Source organism: Typha angustifolia, chromosome 15 (genome assembly GCF_048772165.1).
Source record: "Typha angustifolia cultivar Huaian chromosome 15, ASM4877216v1, whole genome shotgun sequence".
In the NCBI taxonomy this organism is placed as follows: Eukaryota; Viridiplantae; Streptophyta; class Magnoliopsida; order Poales; family Typhaceae; genus Typha; species Typha angustifolia.
In genome coordinates, this window is record NC_133253.1 from 887965 (window position 1) to 910292 (window position 22328).

At 41.4% G+C, this 22328-nt stretch overlaps 7 protein-coding genes across 8 annotated transcripts; 3 read left to right on the plus strand and 4 right to left on the minus strand.

Moving 5' to 3' along the window:
* Positions 1-30: 30 nt before the first annotated feature.
* On the plus strand, positions 31-3726 carry LOC140777267 (fatty acyl-CoA reductase 2, chloroplastic-like). Of its 2 annotated transcripts, XM_073121274.1 has the most exons (10): positions 31-393; positions 893-1282; positions 1403-1506; positions 1602-1801; positions 1892-1992; positions 2088-2295; positions 2426-2587; positions 2717-2798; positions 2898-3298; positions 3377-3726. In XM_073121274.1, the coding sequence occupies exons 2-10, from the start codon at positions 940-942 to the stop codon at positions 3561-3563; spliced, it is 1788 nt and encodes a 595-aa protein (XP_072977375.1). In that variant the 5' UTR covers positions 31-393; positions 893-939; the 3' UTR covers positions 3564-3726. The 2 variants fall into 2 exon arrangements, with proteins under 2 accessions (XP_072977375.1, XP_072977374.1); XM_073121273.1 differs by having other exon boundaries at positions 31-1282.
* A 19-nt stretch (positions 3727-3745) lies between these two features.
* LOC140777270 (protein WHAT'S THIS FACTOR 9, mitochondrial) lies at positions 3746-5314 on the minus strand. Its single transcript, XM_073121276.1, has one exon. The coding sequence runs from the start codon at positions 5093-5095 to the stop codon at positions 3878-3880; it is 1218 nt and encodes a 405-aa protein (XP_072977377.1). The 5' UTR covers positions 5096-5314; the 3' UTR covers positions 3746-3877.
* A 276-nt stretch (positions 5315-5590) lies between these two features.
* Positions 5591-6919, minus strand: LOC140779349 (agamous-like MADS-box protein AGL61). Its single transcript, XM_073124372.1, has one exon. The coding sequence runs from the start codon at positions 6431-6433 to the stop codon at positions 5747-5749; it is 687 nt and encodes a 228-aa protein (XP_072980473.1). The 5' UTR covers positions 6434-6919; the 3' UTR covers positions 5591-5746.
* A 614-nt stretch (positions 6920-7533) lies between these two features.
* Positions 7534-10961, plus strand: LOC140777691 (F-box/kelch-repeat protein At1g55270). The gene is made up of 2 exons (XM_073121979.1): positions 7534-7772; positions 9030-10961. Exons 1-2 carry the CDS (start codon positions 7707-7709, stop codon positions 10281-10283), a joined length of 1320 nt encoding a protein of 439 aa, XP_072978080.1. The 5' UTR covers positions 7534-7706; the 3' UTR covers positions 10284-10961.
* Positions 10962-11094: 133 nt separating this feature from the next.
* LOC140777692 (uncharacterized) lies at positions 11095-12172 on the minus strand. Its single transcript, XM_073121980.1, has 2 exons — positions 11657-12172; positions 11095-11587 (listed from the first exon to the last, which is right to left on the minus strand). Exons 1-2 carry the CDS (start codon positions 12021-12023, stop codon positions 11241-11243), a joined length of 714 nt encoding a protein of 237 aa, XP_072978081.1. The 5' UTR covers positions 12024-12172; the 3' UTR covers positions 11095-11240.
* A 227-nt stretch (positions 12173-12399) lies between these two features.
* LOC140777690 (protein NEN1) lies at positions 12400-15167 on the minus strand. Its single transcript, XM_073121978.1, has 6 exons — positions 14670-15167; positions 14409-14566; positions 14203-14249; positions 13816-13879; positions 13047-13708; positions 12400-12797 (listed from the first exon to the last, which is right to left on the minus strand). Exons 1-6 carry the CDS (start codon positions 14980-14982, stop codon positions 12563-12565), a joined length of 1479 nt encoding a protein of 492 aa, XP_072978079.1. The 5' UTR covers positions 14983-15167; the 3' UTR covers positions 12400-12562.
* Positions 15168-15596: 429 nt separating this feature from the next.
* LOC140778355 (serine/threonine-protein kinase VIK-like) lies at positions 15597-21603 on the plus strand. The gene is made up of 11 exons (XM_073123025.1): positions 15597-16074; positions 16159-16233; positions 16786-16902; positions 17590-17684; positions 19111-19231; positions 19320-19399; positions 20119-20178; positions 20244-20365; positions 20448-20533; positions 20614-20729; positions 20988-21603. Exons 1-11 carry the CDS (start codon positions 15775-15777, stop codon positions 21112-21114), a joined length of 1299 nt encoding a protein of 432 aa, XP_072979126.1. The 5' UTR covers positions 15597-15774; the 3' UTR covers positions 21115-21603.
* Positions 21604-22328: the final 725 nt, after the last annotated feature.

Sequence of the window (22328 nt, forward strand, 5' to 3'; positions counted from 1 at the left end):
ACAACTCTTCATTGCAGTGTAGTATATATGAAAAATAGAGACTTATAACCTGTGAATCATGGTCCACTCGGTCCGGCCTACATTTTGCCAACGAGTAACAATAATCCGTATTCAAAATTTCTTTGTTGAACATATAAATAAACATAATTAATTCTGCATCATACTTCTTCCTTGCAGTCTTATACATCTTTGCATCTAGAAGACAATGAATTACATATTTCGACATCAATGCAATTTTTTTTTTTGCCTTAGATATCTTTTTTCTATCTTTTGTTCCTTCCTTCTACTTTTCCTTTGATTGCTTACACTCCTTTTTTGTGCCTAAAAACACTTATTCTAACATCTGCAGGATTGTAGGAAAAAGGATAAGCAAAAAATGCTTGTGCTGCTTATGTATTTCTCTGACATTTCACCTTTTTTGTATATGAAAATTCAAATTTTGTATGACAAGAAAAGTGAAGGTTCCAATTCCTTGTATTAGAAAGGAAGCATGAGAATGATATTAATTTGTATAATCTTTTGAGGGGATCACCACCTTTACATTTCTTGGTTAGTTACATTAAGTATGCAAAGCCAAGAGTCTCTCTCAAACCCTCAATCTGTCCTACCTAAATAACCTCCTCAGTTTATTCCTTTTAAAATTACTCAAAAAGCTATGAACCGCGCCTCTTGGCCAAAACCAGAGGGAGGATGAAGGGGGTGGCAAAAAGATGGCCTCCTCCAACCCAACATCTCACCAACTTTGCTCCCCTCCACTATAAACTCCTCCTAACCTTTCTTTTCTTTCCACACTCTCTAACACTGCATTGTTTGTTGACTTGCTTCCCTGTTCCAAGTTATAGGAAGTTGTTAGCTAGAGTTTTCTCTCACCTAATATTTCTCCTTATTGTAGGCATCAGTTTGCTTCTCCTTCCACCTCCAAATTTTGTTTTGCATATCATGGCAAGTTCATGTCTGAATTCATCTTGTGTGGTACCTGAGAATCTGCTTAGCTTCTTGTCAGAGAAGCGAGATCAGAGCCGCCATAGGAGTATCATCTCATTTTCACAGAAAAAGAAGAGTGTTAAGATTGCCTGTTGCTGTGTCAATGGAAATGTGAGCAGGCTATCAGATAGATTGACTCTGACTATGGAAGAGGATCATAGAGTTATCCCTTCAGATAAGAAGATTCACAAGGACTCAGAGATGATGGATTCGGATCAGAAAGAAGGGATTGGGATCGTTAGATTCCTTAGGGGGAAGCACTTTCTCATAACGGGTGCAACTGGCTTCCTTGCCAAAGGTTATAACTAGATCCATTCCACTTTCATAACTTCTAAAATATTAGAGTAAATGTGAGACTCAAATTTTCTCTTCTCCTTTTGGTTTTTTTCTTTTTTTTTGTTCGATCTTGAATCTGTAGTTCTTATTGAGAAGATCTTGAGGACTACTCCTGATGTTGGTAAGATATATGTTGTAATCAAGGCTAAGGACAAGGAGGCTGCACTGAAGAGATTAAACAGTGAAGTATGAGTTCAAAACTTCTATAGATGCTATGCGTTTCCTGCTATGGATGGCTAAGTTATGAGATGAATAATTCATTTCTTTCCTTCTTCATTCAGATAGTAAATACAGAACTCTTCAGGTGCTTACAAGAGATCCATGGAAAAAACTACCAGGCTTTCATATTAAGGAAGCTCATTCCTGTGGTGGGGGATGTCACAGAAGCCAACATTGGCATCAACGCTGAGTTAGCTGAAGAAATTTCCGAAGAAGTAGATGTTATCATAAACTCAGCAGCAAACACCACCTTTGATGAGAGGTTCCCTACACTGTTCTTGTCCTTCAGGGATTATTTGCTTTGGTTTATGTGTTAATTCATGTCACAGTATTAGAAATGCAAAATTTGTAGGTATGATGTGGCACTGGACATAAACACCATAGGACCATGCAGATTAATGAGTTTTGCAAAGAGGTGTGATAGACTAAAGCTCTTCTTACAAGTATCAACAGGTCCAAATTCATAGCTCTAGATGCTAAACCAATTGTTTATATTGCATTCTTTCTTCCCCAGTAACTTCAAATTTTCTAACATGTTTCTTCGACAGCATATGTGAATGGGCAGAGGCAAGGTAGGATCCTCGAGAAGCCCTTCTGCATAGGGGATACCATATCAGGGGAGACAAGTTCCTCAAAATCCTCAGGAAAATTCACACAGATGTTGGATATTGAAGCTGAAATCAAGTTGGCTTTTGGTTCTCGTAGAACTTCTGATGCTTCATTGATTCAAGAGATGAAAGATTTGGGTCTAGAGAGGTAGTTTGATAAAATGAATCTACCAACTTTTTTTTTTTTTTGGATTCAATTTCAGCAGTGTGAAATATGCATGTAGATATCCTTGCATACATTTACAAACTTCATAGGTAATAATTACAAATGCTTATAGGGCCAAAAATTATGGGTGGCAAGATACATATGTGTTTACCAAGGCCATGGGGGAAATGGTGGTAAACTGCATGCGGGGTGATATACCAGTGGTCACAATCAGGCCTAGTGTTATTGAGAGCACTTGCAATGATCCCTTCCCTGGTTGGATGGAAGGAAACAGGTGATTGCCATTACTTTTCTTGTGTATGTTTTTGTTAACATTCTTCTCTGAAGCATATATATATATATATATATATATACCATGTAAGAACAAGTAACAATGTGCCGATCTTTTTCTCCTCAACCTTAGGATGATGGATCCTATTGTTCTATACTATGGTAAAGGTCAACTGACTGGATTTCTCGCCGACACCAATGGAGTTCTTGATGTCGTGAGTGCATCACTCTTTTCTCCTTCCTTTCTAGTTCAGTCAAAACAGCATGATCCCTTCACTGGCACAGCGATAATACACATATGATTGTTGGTTCAGGTGCCTGCAGACATGGTGGTGAATGCAACCTTGGCAGCGATGGCGAAGCACGGGGCTCGTGGGGAGCCGGGGATGCATGTTTACCATGTTGCCTCATCTACTGTAAACCCACTAGTGTTCAAAGATTTGGCTGGGCTTCTCTTTGAACACTTCAGTAGCTCTCCTTGTGTAGACTCCAGAGGGAGGCCAGTTGTTGTCCCTGAGATGAAGCTCTTCGACGACATGAATGAATTCTCAGCCCACATATCAATGGGTGCTATACAGAAGAGTGGAATAACAGCAGCTGCTGGTGTTTCACGAGAGAAGCTATCTCAGAGATTAAAGAGCATATACATGAAGGCTGTGGAGCAAGCCAAGTATTTGGCCAGCATCTATGAGCCTTACACATTTTATGGTGGAAGGTAAGATTAATGATCTGATGGCAAAATTTACCTATGATTTGCTTGCTTACTCTGACAAGAGCACACAAAAAATGGCAGGTTTGACAACACAAACACTCAGAATCTGATGGATGAGATGTCTGAAGAAGAGAGGAGGAGCTTCCATTTTGATGTCAGGAATATTGATTGGAAGGACTACATCTCTAATGTGCACATTCCTGGATTAAGAAAGCATGTCATGAAGGGAAGAGGCATGCCTACAAATGCCCAGCTTTTGACTACCTAAAAATTGTGAAGATTTGTGTATCTATAGATGGGTGTTATAAGTAATAACAATGTGAATTTAGCCCATAGGCTTGTGGAAAGAATGCAGGAATCCATGGGTAAATGTTCCCAACTCCAAATTTGTTCAGACTAGATTGGGCAATTAGCAATTGATGAATGAGAGAGCCTTTGATAATAAGTACTATATTTTTTTTAATGCATTTCCCTTTCATTTTGTATTTTTAGTTCCAAAAACTTAAATGCTCAAAGTTTGACATACTATTTCCTTCAATAATTTATCACTGTGATCTCTTGCTAGTAATCAAACAAACATTTCTAATCCTCCTCCTCATCATCCTCTTCTTCACTTTCCTCTTCACCTTCTGAAATATCCAGCTCATAGCACTCAACATCATCATCATCATCATCATTATGGATAGCATCTTCTTCTTCTTCTTCTTCTTCTTCTTCTTCTTCTTCCTCATCGAGAACTAATTTGGTCAATCCCTTCCCCCTATAGAGCAACCCAGTCCTCATCACGTAGTGCACCTTCTCCCTCAAGCTCGCAAGCGGATGCGGCTCCACGAGTTTCCCCCTCTCGTACCCCTCCCTGAGCACCACCGTCGTCGTCTTGCACTTCAAGGAAAGGTAGAACACCCCGGGATACCTCGTGAACACCCTCGTGAACTTGTGCGGCAGCGCGAGCTCCTCCCTTAGGGCTCGGATGTAGTTCCTCTTCGTCTTCTTGTGCACGGTGAGGCTCAGCAGCTCGTGGAGGACCCCGACGACGCGCTTCTCCATGAGGTCGCTCTCCGGGTCGATCCCGGAGGGGTCGTCGTAGGGGGAGATGTAAGGGAGGCGGTGGAATTCTTCCATCCACGCCTTGACCTTGTTCATGGAGCCGTAGCCGCGGGGGAAGCGCATGGGGAAGGCGAGCGGGGCGGCGGAGGAGGACGGCGGCTTCTTGAGATCGCGGTAGGAGATGGAGTTGTCATCGGAGAGACGCTTTCGCTGGAGAGCGGAGATGACGAGATGGTCGGGTTGGGAGGCGAGTGAGACAACCGGAGCTCCGTCGGAGTTCCGACGGGAGAGGAGGAAGAGATCGGGATGCGAGGCGGGGAACGCGCGCGCGAAGTCGGGGGGCAAGCCGAGATCAAAGCGGAGAGGGTAGACGGCGGTTAAAGGTAAAGATTTCGACTTAGAGAGCATGAGGAGGCGAGCGAGGTTGAGGTGCGATGAGGAGGAGGCGGCGGCGGAGGAGAGGCGAGAGAGGAGCAGGGAGGCGGGGGAGGAGAGGGAGAAGGAAGGGAGGGTGGGGAAGCGAGGGTGAGGGCATTCTTGGAAGAGGGTTGGGTAGCGGCGGAGGAAGCGGAGGACGGGGACGGTGAGGCCGAGGGTTTTCTGGAGAGGGGAGAGGGAGCGGGCCGGGACGAGGCCGGTGGGACAGCGGGAGATGGTCTCTAAGAGGAGGCAGCACGCCTTGACGTCGGTGTCGCGGTCGATGATGTGGTCGAGTCCGCGGTTCTTTACCCACTTTAGCCGGACCTTCTTCATGCTTCCTCTGGGCTGTTAGCTGCCGACCAGATGTTTGTTAGATTGCCTCTGTTACTCTCTTCCAGCAAAGGATGTAGATGTTATGAAGAGTTGTTCAGGTTCAGACAGTACAGTGGGGAGTATGAGGTTTTCATAGCCCATTGGGTGCAGCAGTTTAAGCTTCAGGGTTTAGGATCTTATTAAGTGCTATTTTAGTCCGAGCCGTTTCGTCATAACACCTGGGTTCTTATCGTAAATTACCCTGATTTCTACAAGTATTTCCAGCATTGAAATATAATCGCATGAGCTAAAAATAGTAAAAACCCTTAATCTTACTAAAACTATAGATCGTATAGTTGATTCAGAAAAGATTCTGGGATAATCCCTGAATTAATGGAATCATCTAAATAAATTTTAATCTCCGGGAATAACACTTGGATCAATTAATTATTTCTGACTCCCACTAATACTAATCTAAGTTTAAGACTTGGATCAATTAATTAACCATTAGCATAACCCCCTAATAATTATTACTAAGTACATAATCCTATCAAACCATCACAAATATAAAACAACTAAACGTGCATCGCTTATTCTCAACCAAACCATGATCACCGTCGACAAAAAAGAAGACTAACATCATCTAAGTAAACTAAACTAGTACTGTTTTATTCAAAAGAACCCATGGGCATGGGCATAACCAAATCCACCAGCAGCAGCAGGAGGAGCTCCACTATCGAATCCCATGGACATGTTAAACTCGTGATTGGCCTGCGCCGCCGCCGCCGCCTCCATGAGCAACATATTGGCCCTCGTTGACACGTCGACCCTCATCCTCTCGAGCGCCTCCATGAACCTCTCCAGATCCGGCAGCCCCATCTCCTCCACGTTGGTCTCCCACATGCACGCGAACCCCACCCTCCTCGCCCTCACCGCCTCCTCTAGCACCTCCTTCTTTTTCTTCCCTGCCTCCAGTATTGCCGCCAGCTCGGTCCACTGCCGGTTTAGCTCGTATACGACGGCGGCGTGCAGCATAGGGGATGGCGACGCCGCGTAGTAGTTGTCACTGGTTGCGTAGTTTAACACACCCTCGTGGCGGCGGCCGGTAAGGAAGCGGTCGACGACGGAGGAGACGGAGGGGTGGCCGAAGGAGAAGGGCTTCCCGGCGGGGGAGAACACGACGATGCCGATCTCAGCGCCGCAGAGGATGGAAAGCTCGTTCGCCTTCTTGAATAGCCCAACGCGACGCTTTGAGAAGCAGACCTGGCGAGCTTCCTCGCTCGCGATGCGCTTGATCTCGATCTTTTGCCGGCCCTTGCTTGGCTTCTTCTTCCTCACCGCACTCCCATCCATCACCATCCTCTACCTCACTCCTAAAGCTTTTAGTCCGGAGAGAGGATTGCGAGTTGGGAAACTGGTGCAATATATACAGATGAAGAGGAGGAGTAGAGGGTTGGTTTAAATTCCTACAAAGGAAGGTGGCGAAGAGAATTAAGGACAGTGATTTAGGAATCAATCAGCATGATTTAGAAAATTTTGGTGATTGATTGCTGACGAGGAGTTGTTGACAAAGATGGAAGGCAATCAATAGATCAAACTACGTGAATTGCTGGGGCCGAAATTGGATCTAATGTTGTGCTACTGCTCTCTCTGGTTCTGATAGAAACTCGGATGGAGATTGAGCGGCGAACTCGAGTCGAGCCAGAGCCCAGAGCTTCGAGCTCAACTCAAATGAGTACAGATAGGTTAAAATTAACTCACGAGGAGGTCCGCAAGAAGCTATAGAAATCTAAACCGTTGATGGTCACTTATAATTCTATTTCCTCTTCAAATACTCTTTGGAATCGTGTCCTGATTGATGAGTGAGACGTAGACGGCCGCCATAATAAAGGAGAGACTTCCGCAGGTGGATTCGGGTCATGCAGTTGTCGTGCTGTCTTAATCCAAATTATTTTGCAAAAGACTATAACAATTAGATTTTAAGATACGTTGTTTGAAATGATTGCTCACCCTCTAACCATCATTGAAGTAACTTAAGAGAAAGGAATGGATGGCAAAATATTAGCAGAAAAGTAATTAATACAATTAGGGCGAGAACTATCATAACAATTTTCAACTAATTTTAATATTTAGGGGGTTGGAATTGGAACCATTATATTAATTTAAGGTAGCTATATTCAAAGATTTTAAGTTTATATTCCAACAACTCCACTCTCCTGCTCCAATAAAGGGTTGACTCATTTCCATTTTAGCAATACATTAATGAAACTACTGACTTGGCAGACCAAACATTACTAGAGAGAGAGAGAGAGAGAGAGAGAGAGAGAGAGAGAGAGAGAGAGAGAGAGAGAGAGAGAGAGAGAGAGAGACTTATTACTACTGTGACTGTCTATGACTTTGTGTCTTTGCTTACCCAAATTCACACAAATACCCATCCATTGGCTCTTAAACCAAAGCCCAAAAAGGATATAAAGAAAATTAGGAGGAGGACTTGAAGGCAAAGAAAGCTCTTCTTCTTCTTCTTCCTTGAAGAGAAGGGCGAAGGCGTTTTAGGGTTTTCTCTTGACCATTATCTCGTTTCCTCCGTCCCCTGCTTGGAGATCGGTCCGGGTGTTGGGGTTTCACGAGGAGAATGGAGGCCGCGGCACGAGAAGCGCCGCCGACCGCGCTTAGAGGCATCCGAGTGCATGCCCCGCTGGTATGCTTGCTTCCATCACTCGTAGATGGGATTTCTAGTTGTTTTAGGAAGTAGATTGATTGATTGATTGGAGTTGGAGGAATCTGGATCTCGCTATTTTCTTCGCCTTATTTTTTCCGAGAGGTTTGTTATTGGTGTTTTCTCGGAGCATTTGAGTGGGATTCTGTGATCTAGGGCTTCCAAGATCTAACATTTGGGGAAATAGTGGGAAATAGTGATTTGACGAAAGGAAATCAATTGTAGTTAGGGTTATTGAGGACATCGAGTACTTCCTAGATCATATTCTTGTAAAATGCTGGAGAATTTTGGTTATTCCGGATGGATCGGACTGTTTTCCTGGATAATTTTGCTTTTTGCTAGTCGAACTTTTGGTTGATTAAGTGCTTGATCCATTTTTCGAGTCCCAAAATGTTGATGAATGGTTAGGGTAAGTGGGTAACAACATGAGAATGGCTGGGATGGCGAAGAACCTTAGGATCGAGCAGCTGTGGAAGTGGCAAATTATGGCAATTACCTATTTCCTAATGTCTATTGGAATAAGTTGATGAATTCTATTGGGGAATGTCTTTTGCTCAAAATTTTCAGTGCTATGACAAGTAATTTTTCTCCTAACTGCTATCTTTTGAGTGTATATATGGCCTACTGGGTTGCATTTCTTTTACAGACTGGCTTTATGTTGTAAGCTAAGGAAGGATATCCACTTTTTCGCTAGTGGCTCTTGTTGGTAGAGTTTAAGGCATTTCTACTAAACCTTTGTTGTGTATATGCTCATGAATCAACTCAAATTGGTAATATATATATTGTGGTAGATGCATCAACGTATGGGAACCTAAGCATAAGTTGCAGTTAGTGTACAAAACGTTGAGAAATGCTAGAATCGGAATTCTATACCTTGATGCATGTATTTCTTCTAGTGCAATCTGAAAGAGAGAATTATTGCTTTACTAAATGCAGATAAAAGAAATAAATTGAAAGAAAAAGGTATTGTTCATATTTTCTGCTTATTTAGGCAGACAGTTTAGCTTGAAGATACTACTCAAACTGAAATCTGGCATCTGCGGCCCTAAACAATAGGATGCTTGGCATTATTTTTCTTTACTGATTTATCAATTAAAGATTCCTTTTACATTCTTAGGTGCTAATTGCATCATTTTTCTTTTTTTGGTCAAGGAAATGGGAAAAACTCCATTTTTTACATTCTCAAATGTCCTCTCCGTGTTCCACACATATAATTCACTACTGCCATTTATCTTGCAGGTTGATTCTGTGTCCTGCTATTGTAGAGTAGATGCAGGGCTTAAAACTGTTGTAGGCGCTAGAAAGTTTGTTCCTGGTGCAAAACTCTGCTTACAGCCTGACATCAAACCCAATGGACCCAGGACAAAGAGCTCACGCAGGGAGAGGTGCAGAACACAGACACCACTTCTACCTGGCCTCCCCGATGATCTTGCTATTGCTTGTTTGATACGTGTCCCTCGAGCTGAGCACCACAACATACGATTAGTTTGTAAAAGATGGAATCGCCTTTTGTCGGGGAATTACTTTTACTCCCTAAGGAAAAAGCTTGGAATGGCAGAGGAATGGGTTTATGTCATCAAGAGAGATCGTGATGGTAAGATATCCTGGCATGCCTTTGATCCCATCCATCAACTCTGGAAATCGCTTCCGCCTGTCCCACCAGAGTACTCAGAAGCTTTAGGCTTTGGTTGTGCTGTCCTCAGTGGTTGCTATCTCTACTTATTTGGCGGCAAAGATCCATTGAGAGGCTCTATGAGGCGTGTTGTCTTCTACAATGCCCGGACAAACAAATGGCACCGAGCTCCAGACATGCTGCGCAAACGCCACTTCTTTGGTTCCTGTGTTATAAACAACTGCCTTTATGTCGCTGGTGGGGAGTGTGAAGGGATGCAAAGAACTCTGCGATCGGCAGAGGTATATGATCCCAACAGGAACAGATGGACCTTTACTGCTGAAATGAGCACTGGAATGGTGCCCTTCATTGGCGTTGTTTATGAAGGAAAGTGGTTTCTGAAAGGGCTCGACTCTCATCGTCATGTTGTGAGTGAAGCTTATTTACCGACAACAAATACATGGTCTACAGTGGCTGACGGCATGGTCACTGGGTGGCGTAATCCGAGTATTGCATTCAACGGTAGGCTTTATGCATCAGATTGCAGAGACGGGTGCAAGCTGAGAGTCTATGATGGAGTTACTGGTTCATGGAACAAGTTCATGGACAGCAAACATCATCTCGGTAGCTCTCGTGCCTTTGAAGCTGCAGCTCTGGTATCTCTTAATGGGAAGCTCTGCATCATTCGCAACAACATGAGCATCAGCCTAGTTGATGTTTCAAATCCAGCGATGAGCACAGAGACCGATAGTGCTCGTGTGTGGGAGACTATCGCTGGGAAAGGCCAACTCAAGTCTTTTGTAGCAAACTTGTGGTCAAGCATTGCAGGTCGTAGTGGGTTGAAGAGCCACATTGTCCATTGCCAGGTGCTCCAAGTCTGAGGGTGGTTGTGTTTATTTTGGAACATAAGCTGATAGATGACCATTTTTTTATTAAAATCTACCGCATCAGCTGATGCTCATAAGAGCATAATGACAACAAAGGGGCTGTAACTTATCAGCATACCTGCTCGCTCTGACCTGGTCGAGCATGTTCATTTTGGGGTTTGAGGGCCAATCCTATTGAGTAAGCATGAAGATAGGAAGTTTTGGTTCCTTCTAGAGCTTGGAAGGATAAAAGAATATAAGTCTGTACAGGGGGACTTTGTCAATGTTGGCACTTGCAGATTAAGGAGCAGAGAGGTGAAAATATTTCAGAACTACTTTTTCCTGAGCAATTTTGAGCAAACTAAGATACTCGTTCGCAAATAGAAGCATACCTCTGGAGATCAGCTTTTCAGATACATAAGGAGAGTTCTGAAAATAATGAGAGAGTAAAAGTTGTCTTATGGTTCTTTCAGCTGCCACATGTAAATTTCTGAATGAGTTTCACCTCTATTGCTGCTTATTAAAAGAAATAGACCTCGAGATATTTAAAGTAATAAATCTCATCATGCTGCCAAATTCTCCTAGCTTCTGTGTTCAATGTCGAGTTTTTAGATCCTCCCAATTTTGTGGGCGCCTGTCTACTTGCATAGCTGCTTATATTCTAATCATATTTCCCATGTCATGTAAAGCGATCAACGCAGGCGCTCTTTCATCTCGTCTCTGTTGATCACCCTTATATCTCCATTATTTTCATCTTATAAAGTTGCTCAGGCGTTATACTATCTATATTACTGCTGAATTCTATCTTTCGATCTGAGAGCATCTCTCATCATCAAAGATCGACGTAAATATTGAGGTATATTTCTTACAGAGTATCTATTCAGCTTAGCTTAAACAAGGCATCCTCTCTCTTACACACAAGGAATATAGGAAAACATTTATTACACAAGCAGAAGAAAACGATTAAAAACTCTAGAGCTCCTCCTCCTTTCTCGGAGACCCGCCCATGACGTTCTCCTTCGCAGCCTCGTAATTTGAAGACAGCTTCTCCTTCGCGCAATCAATGGTGTCCTTCGCCTTAGCCTTTGCAGTTTCGTATCCTTCCTGCACCTTCTCCTTCGTTGACTCTGTCGACTGCTTCAGCTTCTCTTGGGCCTCTGCTGCCTTCTCCTTCGCCTCCTCTGTCGACTGCTTCAGCTTCTCTTGGGCCTCTGCCGCCTTCTCCTTCGCTGACTCCTTCGACTGCTTCAGCTTGTCCTCGGCCTCCTTCGCCTTCTCGCCAGCCACTTTAGCGGCCTTTTCTTTCGCCCTCCCTGTTTCTGCACCAAATATTACCAGATTAACATACTATATCTATAATATAGTAAAGATAACCAGAATAAATTTACCTGAAGCAACATCCTCTATCTTCTCTTTGCTCTTCGTAGCTGCGTCTCCGGCGGTGGAGGTGGCTTTTTTTGCCGCCTCCTTGGCATCTTCGGCCTTATCAGAAGCCACCTCTTGGGTTTTCTCCCTCGTTGTCTTGATGGTCTCGCCGGCCTTTCGAGCCAGCTCCTCTTCGTCGCGCTGCTGCTTGAAGCCCAACCCCTCGGAGATCTTCTCCTTGGCCCATCCGGCCCATGACTCGGATGACTCGTCCTCTTGCTTCGTTGCTTCCTCTACGTTAGATTTGGCTCCTGCTGCTCCTACTAAGAATAAAAAGGCAAATAGCAGCAGTGGAAGTAAGAGCTTAGAGTTGAAGGAGATGGCGGCCATCTCTTTGAGGATTGCTGTGAATTTAGCTGGATTAGTAATCGACAGTGATTGACTGATTGTAGAACGGGTTATATATATATATATATAGATGAGTAGCACGAAATTGATTCATAAAATGAGAGAGGTGAGCACGCTACGCGTGGCATGGAATCGAGGACGCAAGCTAATTGCTTGCCGAGTGTCCTCCTGCGGTGTCACTCGCATGTATATCTCTATAGACTATAGCTGATAAGAGAGAACGAACCAAGAGAATCTGAATTCCAAGGAAATGCATGTAATTAATCATAAAACAATCAATTTAAGGGTCCACCTTACGGATAGATTTCTTATCCAACTCTTCTCAATCAATTCCTAATTGCAGAAAGTATACAACAATAATGTTACTCCATTCATTACAGCTTGTTTAACCTTACATCAGTAGTGTTCGGTTAGCATTAGTTAGCAAATAGAGCTCGCTTATTCACGTAATTTAATACAAGGATGACACTAATTAGTGCACTATTAATTTGCTATTCCTGTCAGTGAGACGATCCGGTGCTCTACTTGGAATGCAACACCAGCCTCTTCGCCACCAGTCGGAGACCGGCGTACTGCTGGTAGTCATATACGTCTATGTAGAAAAACGCATCTACAAACTTTCCTGGAGAAAATAACGATTCAAGCTCAGCAGCATCAAATTTGCTGAAGACTAGCTTCTGTGTGTTCCCAGTTGGTTCTTTCTTGTATATCTCGGTCGAATAGATACCAGCGTCACTATTTGCTACTGTAGGTATGCTGCAAAAAAAAGGCAACGTAAGACCATGAAAAGCATATGTTCAAATAGTAATGCAATTCCATGCATTAAGCTAGTAGTTGGCAATTAACAAAAACTTTGGCAATGACATCATTAGAAAACCATGGATTTGAATCGGTTTGTGGTACCATGTTTCTATCGTGCCGATCGACACTTAACCGTGCATCTGCATATCTCTCATTTTATTCAAAGAAAGACCATTATAACCTAAAGTGATGTGTACTACTTACTGGAGACGGATGCTAGGAGGATTTGAGTGACCATTCTTCCTAACCGCACTTCTCCATTGAGAAGTGCTACCAGATTCCTGAGAAGACTTTTGAGCAATATGGTCGCATACATCCAAGACCTTATATAGGTTCTCAGGGATGTCAACCACTATGTTCAATTTCGGCCGGCCAGAATTATCTTGAAACCTTGTACTTATCCCGAAATGGATTCTCAAACCCATACAGCAAAGCTGCAGAGGACAATCCTTGTGATGTATAAATATCTTGTGACCAGACTGATAGAAGGGGGCGATGGGAGCACTGATACAATGCGTCGACACTTCATCAGGCTCTAAGAACCCAGCAAAACCACTGGAACCCTCAGATGGGGCACTCGTTGCACAGAGCATGTCTGGTGAGTTTGGTGGAGATTGTCCATGCATGGTAGCATCTTCTCGCAGAGGGTCTAATTTCATTTCTTCGATATGCACTACCAGCTCAGAAGGATCATCTGCATCCAACATTCTAGTGTTCCCTATAAAAGAAATCTTCTTCTGGTTGCTAAGAGGATCCACCTCTGCTTCCCTTTCATTATGAGAAGCATTTCCGTTGTCCTGCTTTCTTGCTACGGTGCTGTCATAGACTAAAGTGTTCATAGGAAGTACATCCTGGAGACTTGATTCCTGCAAGACCTTAAAAATTAGCAGCAGATAACTAGCACACCCCTAAAAACAATAGTATGTTCATGCCTTTATAATCCGAAGTACTATTAATGACAACATATGCTCACCAGAAACAACACTGTGGCACAATATTTGAGAACTTCTAAATTCATTCGGACATCATCTAAGCTCCTGGAAGATATAAATTGTAGAGTAATTAGCTATCAGTCTGGGTCATGTCATTACAAATCTTGGTAAAACCTAATGAGGAAAATAATAAAAAAAAGACAACAGTATAAATGCAGCACGACAATCCATTATTCATTAGATATTCACAAATGATCAGGCGCATTAAAACCTCCTCCTAGACCTCAATTGTGACATGAGATACCAAAGTAAAGAGTGATATGGACAAAAAAAGGAAGTCTTTGATTTTTCTAAAGTAACTCCATTTTCTTGCCGAACTACAGTTTTCTAGTGCACATGGTAATAAGAAAATGAGTAGGGGAGTTTACCTGTGCTTTTGTTTTCCAAGACCAAAATAATTCGCTAAACTCGCCATCTGCACATAATACAATTATTCATCAATTATTCACGTTTAAGTATCATCTCACAACCCAATATCAAGGAAGCTTATCCAAATATTGCAACTTGGAGAACATATATTCGTCTTGCAAATCTAAACAGCATCCAATCCAGGCAAGAAAGAGAAGTGGCATACCTTCATATCGCCGGCTCTCCTCCCAAATCTCTGCGTAAGCAGCGGCAATGTATCAATCATCCCCTTCGGCTCCGGTGCGGCCCGCCCTATCTCCGCAAACGCCTCTCTTATCCTCGCACAATCAAACCTCACAATATTATGCCCCGCCCATACCCTCCCTGTTCACACCTCAAAAACACTTCTTTTCTCACACACAATTCATCAAACAGCTTACGCTGAAAAAAAAAAAAGAAGCACAACGAAAAGGCAACCAAATCTAACCGTGGAGGATGGTGAAAACAACATCGGCGACATCGACGAAGGAAGGGGCAGAAGCGACGGCGTCGCGAGTGATGCCGTTGCAGCGGACCGAATTGGCGGAGATAGCGGCGAGGTCTCCGGGTCGTATCAGGGTGGAGTAGCTTCCTACCTCCACTAGTCGGCGCGGGCAGACAAGTACCGCGCCGAATTCCAGCAAAGCATAGCTCGATCCACTTCTCGGCACCGTCGTCTCCACATCGAAGAAGGCGATCTCGGGGCCGCCGGCTTCTGGAACCGATCCCTTCTCCTTCTCCATCTCTATCTCTATCTCCATTTAGCCTCCTCGGATCTCCATCTCATCGCGGTTTCTCGTATATAATGGCGGGTTAGGCCTTTTGCTTACCGTTGAAGGCTTCGTTCTCCTTTAGAGGAAGAAGACGGTAGACGTAAGTAAAGAACACTAAGAATGAACGGTTGAGATGGACTTTATCCAGAAAAGAGACGGTAGATCGAGATCCAGTGGTCCAAAAGGGCAAAAAAGATGCGAATATTTGCAAGCGGGGAATTATCGAGAGGTACACTACAAGGTTTGGTATATATACTTTGGCGGCCTGGAGGTGCAATGGATTCTTACTAAATAGGCCGGCCTGGAACTCAAAGCGGCCCAATTATGAAAACTTTTGTGGGCCCAAGTGGAGTAGGCCTGGGCATTTGTTAATCTTATGAACAATCCAATAATGTAGTATTTTAACTATTTACCATCTCCGAATATGCAAAATAAAAGATAATTTTGCAATAAAACTACTTGACTGGCGTTTTATGTTTGCCGGTGATGCTGAGTCCAAGGGTATGCACGTAATTTTACGATCTGGACTTTGGATCCAGAAACGAACAGAACTGCCAGGTCTTCTCCCTATGAAAATAAATAATAAAGAAAAGCCCCAAAGAAGGAAAGAGAAGCGCATCTTGCTGTATAATTTATCCAGATTCTTATTCACTTCAGAATAGCCGATAACGACTTATCGCCTAATTCAATCACGAATCCGGCAAATAAAATCTCCTCCTACTAAATCCTGAATCAGATCTCGAACCCGATCGCAAAGAAAGAGAGATTGAAAGAGGAGAGATGACTGGAGGAAGTGGCGCGGAGGAGACGAGTGGTGGGTCCTCGTCGTCGTCGGAGAAGGAGAAGAAGAAGGAGAAGGCTCGCGTGAGCCGCACGTCCCTGATCCTGTGGCACACGCACCAGAACGACGCCGCCGCCGTCCGCAAGCTTCTGGAAGAGGATCACGACCTGGTCAACGCCCGGGACTATGACAGCCGGACGCCGCTCCATGTGGCGTCACTCCACGGATGGATCGACGTCGCCAAGTGCCTCCTCGAGTTCGGTGCCGACGTCAACGCCCAGGACCGGTGGAAGAACACGGTATGGTAATTAGATTGCCTCGTATCAGGATCCCTTATTAGGAGGGATTGGGGAATTTGACGGTGGTGTGTCGTTATCTGGCAGCCGCTTGCTGATGCGGAGGGGGCGAAGAAGTATACGATGATCGAGCTGCTCAAATCGTACGGTGGATTGTCGTTTGTAAGTCATAGTTCCTGTCTTCGTGAATTTTGTTTTTTGAAATTGAGCATGGTTTTCATCAACTAAATCTAGATTGAGAAAGTAGGATAATAGAGTAATTTCTGGTATAGTTTTTGCATCTACAGGAAGTGATTAGCAAAGCGAAGTCAATCAGGAGAAAATTTAAAAACTCCAATTCTTTGTGAATTGAAACAGATCGTCAGTTGCATGAAATTTAAAACTCCAATTCACTTTTCGTTCCGAGATCAAGTACTATCTGTTAACAATAAAAGTATCAATAGTAGATTATCAGTCGCATGAAATTCGTTTACTTTCATTGCCTCTGACCTTTGATAAGTACTGTCCTTGATATCCATTTTACTAAGTTTATGATTGTTCTGTAATGACTTTTGCTATCTGTGATAGAAGATTATTTTTCTGTGCATTTGCTAATCTTAATGATCTTAATTAAAGTGTAGTTCCTTAATTGTGCTATGACCTATTCAATTTTGATTTTATGTTTCTTTTTATCTTAATCATCTAGAGATTCTTATGTTTTTCTTCTCACTGCAGGGACAAAATGGAAGCCATTTTGAACCAAAGCCAGTTCCACCTCCTCTCCCTAACAAGTGTGATTGGGAAATTGACCCGTCCGAGTTGGATTTCTCAAGCTCATCCATAATTGGAAAGGTTTTATCATGCTCATAAGCTTCTAGTTAATGATTCAACATTTCAACACCTTAGTGAAACCCGTAAAATGATTTATAGTCAGCTGTCAGACTTTTGAATAGATGAATGCTGTATTCTTAATTAAATACAGAATGAGAACTAGTCAATTAGTTGGTAGAAGCAGCAGCTTGGACTTATTGGTCAAATGTGATGGATTACTAGTTTCGTTTTTCCCATAGATATGCAGCAAGGTTTCTAGTATCTGTTTTTCATTCTTCTGTGTGATGTTGTTCTTCCTGCTAATTTTCAAGACTTGTCTAGAAAAGATTCTGATATCTTAGAAAGTTGATGTCTATTCTACAATACTACCGGTGTTACTTTCACATAAACTATCAATATCAAGGATGTGTATCATGTGTTGATGTAGGGTAAGTTTTCTAAGATTTGACTTTCATACTTTTGACTTCTAAGTTAATGTCGTTATTCTTGTTAATTCTCATGACTTGTCCATCTTCAGATCTGAGCATTGCTTGATCAATAAAATACATAGGATTTCTTCTATGATACCTGTGTTACTTTAACATTGACTATCTACATCAGTGATGTGCTTAGATGATGGTTATTTATTTAGGACAATATTGAAAGGTATTTTATCTTCTATTGGTCACCTTTACTTCTTATTTGTCAATTTTGGACTTACTATTGCAGGGCTCATTTGGTGAAATTTTGAGAGCTTATTGGCGTGGAACACCAGTGGCAGTCAAGCGCATTCTCCCTTCTCTATCTGATGATCGACTGGTGACGTAAGACATTATTCTTTTATTATGTCTAACTTCATTGTGTAATTTGGTAATTGGTCTGTTTTGTGTTATAGAATGAATGTGAACTTCTCATTTTTGCAGAAATGCTAAGCTTTTGAATCACTTGCTAAGTCTATATATGAACACTAAATATATGTTAGAATATTTATTATTATCTATACCCTTGCTCTGAACAAATAATCTAGAAAGAAAAGAAAAGTCGATCACATCCTTAAAAAGGGACTTTTTTAAAAGTACACACTACTGCATATAAAGCATCTTTGTTTGAGTATTTGAGGATTGCCTATCACAGTCCATAAGTTTGTTTAGAATCACTTTTATCCTAGCTTTTTTCAAATGGTTATATACATTCATGTTCTCTCCACAAACTTTTTGGCTTTTTTTATTCTATAAGTAGCTGTTGGAAGCTTCCTATAATTCTGGAGCAAGAAGTTCTTGCTAAATGGTTGTTTGACTTTTAGCTATGCTTGTTGTATGAAAATAGAACTGTAGAGTATCACTGAAGGCATAAAATACATCTGGAACTCTATTCGACTTCTATGAAGAATAAGTTGTACATGGTACAATATGATTATGAGGAAACCTTATGAAATGTGTCCAAAACCTATGTGGTGTTGGTGAAACTCTAAGCAGGGATTCTTATCCTTGTTTGATGGTAAAAGTTGCCAGATTTCCACTAGGAATGTGATAATTTTAGTAGCCTCAAACCAAGAAAGAGAATATACATACTAATGGCCTTTCCACATATCTAAATGCATCAATCATGTAAGCAAACCAGTAATTTAGTGAAGTAATAACATTGCTCAGTCCTCTATGAGGAGCATGCTGTCATAAAACTAAGTTCTTGGTCTTTCTCTGGTTGTAGTCTTTCATTAAAGAAATTATTTGTCGGTTTCTCCAAAGAAAGTGAACACTTATACTCACATTGGAATACTTACCCGTGGGCTGTGGAGATGTACATGAGTGACCATGTTGCCTCATGAAAATTTTTCATTTTTCTGTAATGCAACAACAACTAAGCGACCATGCTCAATTCTTTGGATTTGTCTATATGGGATGTTTTTCCTTGGTAAGATGCACTATCTTGGTGATCAGTAAAATATTTATTCATATCTATCTTAGTCAGTTGTATCACTTGGTTTCTTTGTTAAAAATATGAATTGCCATTTCTAATATGCTTCCTAATGATAACTTTGGCACCTTAAGAATCAGCATAATCTCTCTCTCTCTCTCTCTCTCTCTCTCTCTCTCTCTCTCTCTCTCTCTAATTCAGTGTTTCTTTACATTCTTCTTTGCTTCTTGTCTTTGTTGGTATGCAAGATATCTATTTTTTTCACAAGATAATACAAATAGATTTTTTTCCAGTAGTCGCCACAATAAGTTGTCTCATGAGGCTCTTGTGATTTAGCCAAGATTTTAGACATGAAGTTAATTTGCTGGTGAAGCTGCGCCATCCCAATATTGTTCAGTTCCTTGGAGCAGTCACAGAAAGGAAGCCATTGATGTTAATTACAGAATTTCTGCGAGGGGTATTATGCTTTATCCGGACAAGCTATTCAGTGACATAAGGACAAGAATTTTCATCTCTAAAATAGTGGTAGTGTTATCTTATTTCAGGGTGATCTTCATCAATACCTGAAGGAGAAGGGTGCACTTAATCCATCAACAGCTATCAGTTTTGCACTAGACATTGCCAGGTAATATGAATCCCTTTGCCTGTAGCTATTTCATGGGAGCAATATATTACTTTCTAAGAAGGAAATCATAATGAATGACAAAGCCACCATTTATGGGCTGACATTCCACAAGTCATGCTTTCTTGCTAATTGTTGCATGTAGTTTTACATTTTATTGGGGGAAATTAACTTATTATTCGATTTTACACTCCACTCCATAGAATACTCTTGATAGTAAATTAGTGTTTATTACATGTGCCATAGCTAATGTTATATGTTGGTATAATTCCTGGTGCACATATGCCATATTTATTCAATATATGAAGACTCTTGCCCTTTGCTACATTATTTTGTTTCCTTGTTCTGTTTTGCCTCTTTTGTTTTGATATTGTATGCCTGTGACTATAGACCTCAAGTAACCAGGGCCTATTATTTCATCTGATGCCTCTTCCATATTGTTATGAGTATTTACGCTCTTTTAGGAGCATATAAATGATTTTGTTCCTTGTGTCGGCAATTTCCTAATTTTTCTCCCATTGTCAGTGTCTAGTTTTGTCATTGTGTTCTTGTAGTTCTGCTCTTTGAAAATTTGATTATCTGATTCTGAGAAACTTACGCATTTGATTTGCTAATTCATATTCTCTAAATGTTGAGTGCATGTTTGATAGTTACTCTTGCTTTGTCCATGATGTTTTAGAGTGGCATCTTACATTAGTCACCTTTTCTTTTTGAGTTCACAGGGGCATGGCTTACCTTCATAATGAGCCAAATGTCGTGATCCATCGAGATTTGAAACCAAGGTGCATTCATTTGGTGAAGTTTAATTAAATTGATCAGCTTAAAACTTACTCAAATTTACTTTCAGAAATGTCCTTTTGGTGAATTCCAATGCGGACCACTTGAAGGTTGGAGACTTTGGACTAAGTAAGCTCATCAAAGTACAAAATTCTCATGATGTATATAAAATGACCGGAGAAACTGGAAGCTGTAAGTGTTAAATCTGTTTTACTGGAAGAAAATAGGTTTATCATTTTTGGCTAATTATCATGCTTCCTCTTGAGAATTGAAGACCGCTATATGGCTCCTGAAGTATTCAAGCACAGGAAATATGACAAGAAAGTTGATGTTTTCTCATTTGCTATGATTTTATATGAGGTACCATATTCTGCCAGGAGCATTCTGTTGGAATAAAAATTGATTCCATGTTTGAAAGATGTTATTTTGTTTCCCTGTAGATGCTGGAAGGAGATCCACCATTGTCTAACTATGAACCATATGAAGCTGCTAAATGTGTGGCAGATGGACACCGTCCCACATTTCGTTCCAAAGGATATCTTCCAGAATTGAAGGAGTGAGTACAATTTAGCAACCAGACCTTTATACCAAGCAAGCCAAATCTGACACCTCTAGGATCAATTCTTTTGTTGACATTACTCATCAGTCTTTCATTTGAATATATACATGTGCTCATGTCATATAAGTAAGGCCACGTTTTTGTAAAAAAGTACTAGTCTCTCAAGTTCTATAACTATTCTAAAATGCCTTGATCATATTCCTTACTTTCTCAATGTATCATATAACATTCTGATTATGACCTTCTGACGTGCAGACTGACAGAGCTATGTTGGGCCCCTGATATGAACCAGAGGCCATCTTTCATAGACATTCTGAAGAAGCTTGAAAAAGTCAAGGATAACTTATCACCAGATAACCACTGGCACATTTTTCCACAGTAGTACAGATGTAATATTCATGCAGATCATGTTCGTCTTGATTGATCCACCCCCTTAATTGCCGTGTTGATTTCATTATGAGGCTTCTGGAAATTTCGTGAAATTGTAATATGTACAAAAGTAGATTTTCAGACATGTTCCTTTTCCTTGTTAACGTCCCACGCAGGTTTTCACTTCCCTTCATTCTGAATGGTGAAGAGTTGCCGCATGTTTCTACTTAATTCTTCAGAGTTCACCTCTCTCATTCATTACCGTCAGTTTGGCATATCGCGGGCAGAGGTGATGACTCCGCTGTTGGTGCCCCCCTTCACTTCTCTTTTGGAAATTTTTTCCTTCTTGCTGTAGAAAACTCTGCTTTCTTAGGCTAAATTTATTGTTACAAAGGGCATAAGATGTATTCTTGTTGAAACTACTTAGTTTCGATCCTTGTTACATATGGAATAATATCAAACATTCAGTGTGCTATAATATGTGATGTTCTTCGTTTCTTTTTGTTGGAAAGGTTCGTGTTCAATATGTCTTGTTAATCATGTATGCTAGTTAAGTATCACCAGCTTTGCGGAAATACATACTAGCTAGAGCCTAGAGGCTCCTGTGATATAAGCAAATAAACAAGAGAGAGGCCGCAATGTTGCTACTCTCTTTTGTCTGGCCTCTTGAATGCAACCAAATGTGAACTGCCATCAACTAGAAAATATAAGATGGTGCAGATTATATGAAGTTCATCTTTATCTTTGTAAATTTTCTTGATTACCTGAATGGCCATCCAACTTGCTCAAGCCTATTTATGCAAAAATATAACCAAACAAAAGATCATATAAGCATAAAATAAATTCTCCCTTTTATTTCATGTACATATCATAAACCATCTAATGTGTATATCAAATAAACCAAATAATTTATGTGTAACCAAATAAAAATATTTTATCTTATGAGCCGAACGGAGGCCAGTTTTGGATTATGACTCTCTTTCTTTATCTAGCTCTTTGTTTGATGAAATAAAATAAAATAAACCAAGTGGATCCAATATATCTTCGCATCCCAAGTGGACAAATCATAGTATGACAGCCACAATACACTTTGATACACTACATGTACATTGTATTGGGCCTCTCTTCTTGGCCTCCTATGCATACCTTTTTCTTTTTTCCCTTCTTTTCTATTTCTATTTGAAGAAAATCAGCATGCCCTGGAAGGGCCAACCAGATAGTCAATCA

Bases quoted from the DNA above. Each gene is read 5' to 3' on its own strand.
- LOC140777267 (XM_073121273.1), top strand. From the start codon at position 691: ATGAAGGGGGTGGCAAAAAGATGGCCTCCTCCAACCCAACATCTCACC. The intron at 2,296-2,425 runs GTAGTTTGATAA...AAATGCTTATAG, and splicing joins AAAGATTTGGGTCTAGAGAG to GGCCAAAAATTATGGGTGGC. The intron at 3,299-3,376 runs GTAAGATTAATG...AAAAAATGGCAG, and splicing joins TACACATTTTATGGTGGAAG to GTTTGACAACACAAACACTC.
- LOC140777270 (XM_073121276.1), bottom strand. From the start codon at position 5,095: ATGAAGAAGGTCCGGCTAAAGTGGGTAAAGAACCGCGGACTCGACCAC.
- LOC140779349 (XM_073124372.1), bottom strand. From the start codon at position 6,433: ATGGTGATGGATGGGAGTGCGGTGAGGAAGAAGAAGCCAAGCAAGGGC.
- LOC140777691 (XM_073121979.1), top strand. From the start codon at position 7,707: ATGGAGGCCGCGGCACGAGAAGCGCCGCCGACCGCGCTTAGAGGCATC. The intron at 7,773-9,029 runs GTATGCTTGCTT...TTTATCTTGCAG, and splicing joins TCCGAGTGCATGCCCCGCTG to GTTGATTCTGTGTCCTGCTA.
- LOC140777692 (XM_073121980.1), bottom strand. From the start codon at position 12,023: ATGGCCGCCATCTCCTTCAACTCTAAGCTCTTACTTCCACTGCTGCTA. The intron at 11,588-11,656 runs GTAAATTTATTC...TATTTGGTGCAG, and splicing joins GATAGAGGATGTTGCTTCAG to AAACAGGGAGGGCGAAAGAA.
- LOC140777690 (XM_073121978.1), bottom strand. From the start codon at position 14,982: ATGGAGATAGAGATAGAGATGGAGAAGGAGAAGGGATCGGTTCCAGAA. The intron at 13,880-14,202 runs GTAAACTCCCCT...TATATCTTCCAG, and splicing joins CTTGGAAAACAAAAGCACAG to GAGCTTAGATGATGTCCGAA. The intron at 12,798-13,046 runs GTAAGTAGTACA...TTTTTTTTGCAG, and splicing joins CCTCCTAGCATCCGTCTCCA to CATACCTACAGTAGCAAATA.
- LOC140778355 (XM_073123025.1), top strand. From the start codon at position 15,775: ATGACTGGAGGAAGTGGCGCGGAGGAGACGAGTGGTGGGTCCTCGTCG. The intron at 16,234-16,785 runs GTAAGTCATAGT...TTCTCACTGCAG, and splicing joins CGTACGGTGGATTGTCGTTT to GGACAAAATGGAAGCCATTT. The intron at 16,903-17,589 runs GTTTTATCATGC...TTACTATTGCAG, and splicing joins GCTCATCCATAATTGGAAAG to GGCTCATTTGGTGAAATTTT.